The sequence below is a fragment of the Nestor notabilis genome, unplaced genomic scaffold (genome assembly GCF_000696875.1).
Source record: "Nestor notabilis isolate BGI_N333 unplaced genomic scaffold, ASM69687v1 scaffold8887, whole genome shotgun sequence".
Lineage (NCBI taxonomy): Eukaryota > Metazoa > Chordata > Aves > Psittaciformes > Psittacidae > Nestor > Nestor notabilis.
Genome location: NW_009936877.1, coordinates 42,137 through 51,602, shown reverse-complemented (window position 1 = coordinate 51,602; position 9,466 = coordinate 42,137). Strand labels below are relative to the sequence as shown.

The 9,466-nt window shown below is 45.4% G+C and overlaps 1 protein-coding gene across 1 annotated transcript in view; it reads right to left on the bottom strand.

The window, feature by feature from the left end:
• LOC104408839 (metalloprotease TIKI1-like) overlaps positions 1-9,466 on the bottom strand; it is a 69,540-nt gene that overhangs the window by 21,329 nt on the left and 38,745 nt on the right. The window contains exons 4-5 of the mRNA XM_010018561.1: positions 2,991-3,137; positions 627-801 (exon numbers count right to left, since the gene is read on the bottom strand). Coding sequence (XP_010016863.1) covers positions 627-801; positions 2,991-3,137 — 322 coding nt within the window. The remainder of the gene's footprint in view (positions 1-626; positions 802-2,990; positions 3,138-9,466) is intronic.

The window sequence follows — 9,466 nt, the reverse complement described above, 5'->3', positions numbered from 1 at the left end:
TGCTGGCTACTACCAGGCAGAAAATTGTCAGTTCCATAACTGGGCCCAATGCTCTGCTCCAGAATAGTGGCAGACACAATATCCTTCTAGTGGCAGCCCAGTAAAAGAGGAAAGAAGCTGCAGCAGGAAGAAAAAAGGTGAAAGCGCCTTTCATCAACTTTGGCATTTAATGAGCTTCTTAGATTCACACAATTTGGCATGTTATTCTTTTGGATATGTTCTTGAAAGGTTTTTTCAAGCACTGATGCAACCTCTGACTTGCTACCTTTCATCTCAGATCTGTTTCTCCTACCCTTGGTTGACCAGACCATAAACAAGTAAGTCCTTTTGTGTATGCATTGTAGCTCATTTAGTATCTTTGGTTATCCATATATCAAATAAGTTTGTAACTAATAAATAAATGCAGTCAATGCATACACTTGTGAGCTCTTTGATCCTGAAATAAAACAGTCTCCTACACTGAAAAAGTTCTCCTACTAAGGTACAATGATAAGGGCAAAGCTGTGTTCTGTGTCCACCATGGTAGAAGTACTGACCCTTCTTTAAACTGAACCAAGCACTTGTAAAAAGCTTCTAAAAGATGTGGGAAGAATGTATTCAGGTTGAAGGGCACCTCAATCACATACCAGCTCCGAATGCAAAGAAGAAACTCTTGTCTGGGTACTCTTCCAGAAGGTCCTTCACCCTCCTGCCCATTCTCTCATTTCGTTTATAGATGAGCTCCTGACGGAAGTAGCTGTCTATCTCCTGGGCAGTAATACGTTCATGGGCTGGAAGTGTAGCATTAATGAAATTTGGGACCTAGACAGAGAGAAAAAAATAATGTCTTCATGAAAGGGGCATTTATTTCACAGGCAGCCATCATGCACAGGCATTTTGCTCCATCACTGAATGTGCTGATTGCTTTGTCCCTTAAGGCATATCCAATAGAACAAAACCCAAACAAAGATCAAAAATGATCCAGCAAACTTCTAATAATGCACAGTGCTTCATTTCTCTCAACGTATCAACTTCATAAGCCAGCCAGCTGAATTTTTTTTATGAAGAGTCAACAAATACTCTCAATTTACCACACTGTAGACCCAAAATCCTGATTTCTTGACTGAAGAAAGTAAATATTTGCCCCTGGCTATCTTTAGCTACATACCTCTTCCTTAAGTTGCCACAGGTATGACATAACTATAAGGATAATTACACTCTTCTAAGAGAGTTTGACTGTTATCCCAGCCCTCAGGGTGTCAGAGAACTGTGCAATTTGAACTAGTTAACAAAAACATTCCTAAACTTTCCAAAGGAAGCAGGGCCAGATTTTGTCAGGAAAGAAAGTATTACCACCTCCAGTTCCCCTGTCTGCAAGGTATCTTAAAATACTGACTCTTCCCCTGGAGTCCCCAGGACGGCTGTGGCTGCACAATATCATGACCTCCTGCTAGTGGTGAGAAATGTGGACCTGGAGTTGCAGTCATCCTGGCTTTCTAGAAAGCAGCTTTGGGCATTGCAGCTATGGGGACCTCTAAGAAAAGGGCATGCAAGCAGTGGTTTCTGGGGAGCAGAGCCACTAAACCAGGTGCTTTTCCTTGCAAGACTGCAGCAGCAGAAGAGGCTCTGGATCTACTCAGAGACTATTACCAACTGTTTCGAAAGAATTCTTAGCCCACACTGGGTCATCTACAGGGCAAACATGGGATCAAACACAATTTAAAGAGAAGTTCTGCTTAAAAACACAGGCTGATAGTGTGTCACAGTCTACTACTACTCAACTCCACTGCGAGGGATAGTACCCTGCAGTGGAGCCCCTCGTGGAAGTGAAGGGCAGTTGCTCCCTCAGGGATATGCATGTTTTAGCAAGAGCTGTTTTTCCAAGGACCTCAAGGCAATGTCAGCTGTCTGTAGCCTGTAACACCTCAGCAGAATAGTGAAGCATCAATTGTATGCTCTTATGGTGCTGGTCTCCTTTGAGAAGCCCTTTGAAATCAATGAATGAAGTACACAGTGTAAGAGCTAAGCAGCGTTAATGACCAGGTTCCCTGCACCTGCAGGCTGAATGGTCAGCAGGACAGGAAAGTAACAACATGTGTGCAAAGCTCAGTGGTAGAGAAGTAAGGGTTAGTATGACAGTGTTTCCAGCTCTGCAGCACTAAACCATATATATCAAAAGGCCATAGAAAAATGCTTATTCAGCAGGGAAAGCCCAGATACCAACATCCACTTGTTCAGCACTGTGAGGGTAGACCTGTTTCCATTGATGTGGACAAAATGTCAGGCAGCACCTCGTGACAAGAATAGAGAGACCTGATGTCTCAGTCTGAGGTTAGCTAATCTAACAGCCCAAACAGGCCAAATTGGTCCCTGCTGGGCATTTTCTTGTGGTTTAAAGATCAGAGCATTGCATTCCACTGTGCTGCTTAGGAAACCGTCTCCATAAACTAAGTCTGTGAGGCCTCAGAAGGTTTTCTTTTCCTTAACATTCGGTCTAAATCTATCTTTTCTTTGTTTCACCCCATTTCTCTTCTTTGGGCCTTGCCCACAGCACACAGTCATACTGATATGGGACATTAAAAGCTTGCAACTTGCCCAGCCTTACACAAGCGTCCAAGTCACAAGTACATTTCTCTGTTGCTATTTGAACAAAAAAGCCTACTGCTGCTCTCTGTTGGCACTAAGTTTGCTCATATCAAAGCTAGCATAATTCCGCAGGATCCTTAAGAAAATAAAGGATTAACTCATAGAGATTTGACACTAAAGCAAACATGGCACTTGTCCAGAAGGGAAAGCCAGGCGTGCCTTCACTGCTTCTGTGCAGCAAGACAGGGGTGAGGTGATGCAGACTCTTGGGACAGGAAGTGCAGGAAAGCAGATGTGCAGGGAACCAGCAACATGGCCTTGGCCCTTGCCTGCAAAGGGCCTGCCTGAGGAGAGATGAGCATGAGACAGGGGTTAGCACTATGGGGACATGTGCGTAGTACAAAGGCTGTGGTGGCAGGACTCACTTGAGAAGTGTCATGGTTGAAGATGATGGAGCTGAGGTCTCCACAGTTGTAATGCTTGATAAGATCTTCTGTCGTATAGGGGATCTGGAAACTGCCTGCTCGGAGGCTCTCCTGCTGCAAGAGAGTCTGATTCAAAGCAAAGACCACCTGAGGAAGGGGGAGAGGGAGGAAAAGACAGAGTTCCTGGTGAGTTCTTGTCTCGCCCTTTGAATAGGTCACAGATATAGAGCCACCTGCCAAAGGCTGTTTGAAACTGCTCATGCTCCAGTCCACTCATCGCCAACCCATGCCTCCAGGTCTGCAGGTACTCACAGCTCAGACCTGCTCATAGGGAACTGACTCACCTCACATAACTCAGGAGGTTTTTCCCATGATATTATTAATATAGAGGATTCAAAGGGGCAGCCTGAAATGGGGGCAGTCTTGTTCCCCTGGATGACAGTTTGCTGACCACCACAGAGCCCTAGGGCCTGATGGACTCCCATCTCCACAGCTTCTCATGGCTTCTTCTTGTTTGCCCTTTCTTCCTCATCTGCAAGGAACACTAATTGCTATCATTTTCTTCTCTGTGCCTCCTTCTCCCATATACCCACTTTGTTTCCAGTTTTTTAGAGCAGGCGGGAGAAGGATAGTGGCTGCTACCCTCCTGCCAGCAAAATCTGAGATGAGCGGCCCAGCTGACTGCCTCCTGCACTCCCTCCTCCTTGACATTCACCTGGAAATGCAAACACTCCTGTTCCCTTTGCCTCCAGCTGAACCACAGTGGCTGGCACAGCCTCCACAAGGAGCCTCTCCCTTGATCAGAAAGGGAGGAGATCAGCAGAGGTCTCCTGCAGGTGTTGCTGCTTCCCTACCTCCAGCACAGCATGGCTCTCCCAGGGCAGTGGCCTCTGGGCTTGACCCAGAGAGAGCTGCCAATCCGGCTGCCTCCCTCCCAGGGCAATGCACATCCCATGAGGATGACTGCCATGTAAAAGGCACAGGAGAGCAGCTTGGAGCAACACTAGACAGGGGTCTCTGGAGCCAAACAGGTGATGCAGCACCTCTTTATCTCCCCCTTGCTACTCCAGCCACTGCAGCAGGCAGCCACTGAGCCCCAGAACAGCACAGAGCTGAGGAAGGATTTGGGGCAGAAACTGCCCAGGCTGAGCATGGGACGCCAGCAGGCACACTGGTGAGGTTCGGAGCTGGCTACTCACCAACAAAAGCAGCAGCTCTCCATCAACACCTGGCAAGTAAAACACTGCAATGTCTCCTGAACACAAGCTACTGCTGGTTTGCACTCCATAGACAACTGTAACAAGCCTTCTTACTACTTCCTGGCTTATTTTCTTTATTTGTAAAGGTAACAAGCTGAGAGATACTGCTGGAGTCTTGAAACATTTCAGAAATTACTTTTTAGGAGGGTTATTTTCCAAGCTTTGGGACTCCCCACAGCCTGATGAGGGCTCCTAGATATTTGCCTCAAACACCATCAAAAGCATTCTGGAACTGGAGGTATTCACCAACACCATGTAACTCACACATGAGTAAGCATACTCTCAAAGTACTAAAATCATGTGAACCAAACTTTGGGATTACGGGACAGGGCAGATGTGGGAACGACCAGGGGCAATTTGCGCTTCCCAAGCACAACAATCCATCTCCTACAAAAAGGTGCAGGTCCTACCAAACTTGAAATCGTGCTGTTCTCACTACAGCTACAGCTGCCTGTCTGGATCCAAACCACTGTATATTTAACCAAATATTAAATCTCATAATTTAGGATTAGTTCTGGAAGGGTGTTCATGAACAGCAACATTCGCTCCCATTTCATATTTTTAAAAAAGCCAAGAATTCACTTTATTGGTAAAACTGTACCTGATTAGAAAAATACCTCCAGGTATTTTTCACTCACACAGGTAAGTCACATCAAACTAACCAGTGGCTGTATTGCAAAGGAACTCCGTTTAATTTGGAAGCAAATTAAACAAAAAAATTGAAACCACTTTATGTCTGAACAAAAGTTTGCATGTAGGCTGGAGTTTATTGCACTCTGAAGCCATCATTTGCCATTTGTTTGGCTCCACTTCCCACACAGAGGAGCTCTAATGGATGTTAATGACCAGACGAGATTCACTGAGAGACAAGCCAAATCCATGCTGAAAATGTGGGATTTCTACAGCCAGGACTGCTAGGTTATGCCAGGAAAATCTTTTATGTACAATTAGTTGAGCCAAAACCACTTTCATGGAAATGGCTTATTTTGTAAGTTACTCGACTAGCATCGGAGCACGCGCTGGGACAATTTACCATTAAAGCAATATGGCCCTTTCTAGACTCGAGAGCCTCTGAAACACTGACCAGACAGTCGCTATCCACAGAGCAAGGATAACACCTGGCGATGGCCTCCGAAGCTGGTCAGGTAGTGCTGCCTCAATGTCAAGTAAGGACATCAAAGAGGTTTTGCAATCTTTACCATTTGATTTTCATTTGAACACAATTCCTGTGGGGAAAACACCAGCCTGCTGGGCGAGACATAAGAACAAAGCAAATCTTCCTCTTTGCTGGACTCCCACACCCTGCACTCCTGCTGTCACTTGCTCTGCATGCTGCCCTCTGCTCCATGCACACCTCTTCCCACCTGTGTTTCAGGTGAAACATTCAGTCTCTTCTCCAAACAGGCCTGGCCTGGTTCTTAGCAGCCAGGTCGACCCACACAGGTACCTTCCTTCCTCATGCCCACTCACTGGCCTTAGGAAACTAGCACACAGTAAACTACAAATGGATCAAGAAGTCTGTCTCAAGAGTGTGGCTTAAAACTGCAATTACTACCTGCAGTTATGAAGGATTACCACACACATTTACACAGGAATAGAGGCAATTTGTCCCTCCTCCCTTAATATCTCTAATCTTACTGCTGGCATGCCACAAAGCTGTCCTGGTGAGGCAGCTTTGGCAGGGAGTTTGTGAACTGCATGGGCTGTTTTTCTTTGGCATGGTGAATTTCAGAGGGCTGTTCCCTGCCAGGTCAGACTTCCCCATGAGCAATAGTTTTCTTCATCTGGATCTAGACCTGCACCCTATCACTGTACGTAGCTAGCACCCGAGAAGGAGGTCACACAAGAACCACCTGAAGCCTGCTCAGAGAGAGGACTTTCACCTTGCCACTATGAGGGACAGAGGTGGTCTCAGCTCCTTTGATGACGGTAGCAGCAGCTCAGTTCCCTCTGCACTATTCAAAACCACAGTCCAAAGAGTGGGAGCAAGAAAAGTCAAGACACAAAATGGGCAGAATTCAAAAGAGCATCAATGTCCTCAACAATTAGCCCTCCCTAATGAGTTATGATAGTTTTGCATAGCTGGAGGACAGCAGATGCTGTTGCCAAAAGTACTCTCCACGTCAACTGGACTCATCAGAATGGAGGCATCTGCTGGAGAGGGATCATGGCACACCTACATGGAACAACTACACAGGATCATGATTTGGCATCAGTGTATTCATAGAGCCTCTCAAGGGAATGTGATAACTGTATCTCTCCATTTCTGTAACTTTTTGGGGGAATTGTAACTCCCTAGCAGAAAAAGAAGAGGTGTGGGGGTAAAAAGGGAGGAGGTCTCTGCAGTACCAGGTGTTGCTCAAAGCTGTGCCCTGGTGAGAAGGTTATCTTTGGTAAATAGTAACAGATAAACACTGTCAGAATCTGAAGAGAAGGAAGATTCCTGAACCTACTGTTCTTAAAGGATTTAATTTGCTTAGGTGGGTCTTGGTTAGAAGTTGATAACTCTTATCTGTCATTATTTCTCAAAGAAAACATTAGACTAGGTGCAAAGCGATACTTCAGGAAAACCACAGCCAAACTCTGTGGGCCGAATCCCAGTCTTGTTTACCAGATGTGAAAAGCTGAAGAAAGTCAACAGATCATGAGAAGCAGGGACCAGATGAGCAGCTGTTCTGCAACTGCTGTGTTTGCTTGGCACAAACACTACTTGCCTTCCTAGCTCCCCATTCAATCCTGCAGTCCTTTAATTTCTAGTAAGTCCAAGAAGTAAAGAAAACAACAGAAAAGAATGAAAGATTTAAAGAGAAATTTTCAATTTTGCTTAAAAATCAAAACCAAGAATTTCCACGGAGCTGTGCTCCTCCAACAGGTGGTACACAAAGTATTCATCTGTCTTCCAGGTATCTCTTTCATTGTGCTGTTTTACCAATACCAAAATCTTTCCTGCTTCGGGATCCATAGTAATCACATTCATCCTCCTTGCAAAACTATTTTTTCTTACTTCACCCCCCAACCCGCAGCAACTCTAACTCTACTCTGCTCCATTAAGTGTATTCATACTAGCATCAAAGCATCTCCTGAAAAGATGTATGTGGAGAACAAAAGTAACAAGTTTATTAGAAAGGGATTTTTTCCTCCCACCTCCCACTTCCACTGTGATCTCTCTGTCTTCCCCCAGCCCTTTCCCTTTTTGTACTGTGGAAAAAATCGATTAAGCTCTCTTGGTATACATATTGCTGCAAGCCTCATTCTCCTCCTGGAGATTTCTTCAGCTGTCAGGAGACACTTGTCCCCTTTGCTAGCATTGTTGGAGTGGCCTGCTAGGCTAAAGGGGTGGGGAAAAGAGGGTTAGAGCCCAGCAGATGCCTTTTTTGTCAAAGACAAAAGACCCCCTGCCACCCTCTCCACTTTTCAGCACTTTCATCCACATTGGATCAAAGTGCTATTCTGCATATGAAAGGAACCTGGCATTATGTGCCTCAAATTAGCCTATCGCCATCCCGCTAGCCTCCAAGTCTTCTCAACAAAAGCGCTCACATCTGTTCCATCATTTGCCTCATCTTCTGGGTTGTTTTTTTTTTTTCCTCTCTCTGCTCTCAGTTTTTGAGGGCCATTCAGCCCCTTGAATTATAGTCTGGGGGAGCATCTTCCTTGCTCTGGGATCGCTCAGCCGGACAATTTGCTTTTAATTGTCTTAAGGAATCATGGGCAGCTTTTGGGCCATTCCCAGCGACTAACTGCATCCATTACAGCTTCCATTCAGCCTCTTGAGCCAATCCTTTCCCTCGTCCTCCTCCTTCTCAAAAGCGTGTTTCTCTCCTTGCTCTTCACCGGGAGGAGACCACTGCTTCTCTGGGCCAGCGAACACCACTGCCCCAAATCAAAGTGAGCCTCAAATCAAAGGCATCATGACTATGAAAGTCAATAATCCTCCTTTGTCATGGTAATGGTCCAGCAGGCCAAGTGCTGAGAAGAAAGTGGTATTCCTCACTCCAATGTGACTCAGCTCCTTAGGTGTCCAGTGCTTGCACCTCAGCTGCCTTCAAGGCAGAAAGTTGAGACTAGAATTCTCAGAGCCTGGAAACCTGAACCCATGTGAATGAATGGTGATGAAACCTTAACCTGAGCCACAAGGAATCCTTCAAACACCAGCCTGCACACACAGGCAGAAGAAGTCCAATTTTGACAAGGGCTGAGGATACCAAGAGGAGATTTAACTCATCATCTGCAGCCTCCAGGGCAGCCAAAGGCACTTTTCAGGGCTGTTGCAGCAGATGAGATGTTCCCTCTGGCCCCTGCAACAAGCTTTTTTAAAGAAGAGAGAAAAAGGAAGCCACTTCTCAAACTTTGGTTACTTTTGTGAGAAAGATTGGATTCAGATGACTAGAAGAGACACGTTATCCAAGGAACTCACCCAGAGGACAAGAGACGAACAGTACAAGTTACTGAAACAAAAGGAAAAGGAAACTATTCTAGGCTACCTACCAGCTACAGCTTTCCCATGGGCTTGATTTTATTTATGGGTGTTGTTCTGAAAAGCCAGCATGCAAGCAAAGGGAGCACCTCTTCCCTAGTGCTATCATTTGAGGCACTTAGATGACAGACTGCATGACAGCAGACACAAAGATGCTGACAGAGGTAGTGGCAGTGAAGAATTTGATCTTTAGTCTGCTGACAACAAACTCACCTGGTGCCATATTCTTGGACTGTTTTTCCAGAACCAAACAAAAAACCACTCTGAAATTTTTATTTGTTATCTGGGATTTATCTGGAAATATACAAGCCACCCCTTCTCTAACTAGGAGCTATAAAAACAAGGGACTTCCAATAAATTATCAGGTACTTTTGAAGGAGTGAATGAATTTATCATCCTTCTCTTGATGCAGGAGGATGGCAGATCATGCTGAATAAGAGGAACACTGCTCATAGCACTGCTAGAAGTGCAACTCATCTACTTCATTAATACACAGCCTTTCATCTGAGTAATTTACATTGATTTAAAGGCAGAAGAAATAAACACCCCACTATGTGCTAAATGTGGAATAGCAGTGGAATAGATTGCTCCTGTTCCACAGGTCAGCTTGCACTTCACAGCTAGACAACTCCATGACCTTGCTTGGACTTACTCCAGTCTTTCTGTAGGGCTGTGTGACCATGAACCTGCTGCAGCACCTTGTCCCTGAGAGATTTTCATAAAAGTGCTCACTGGGGTTC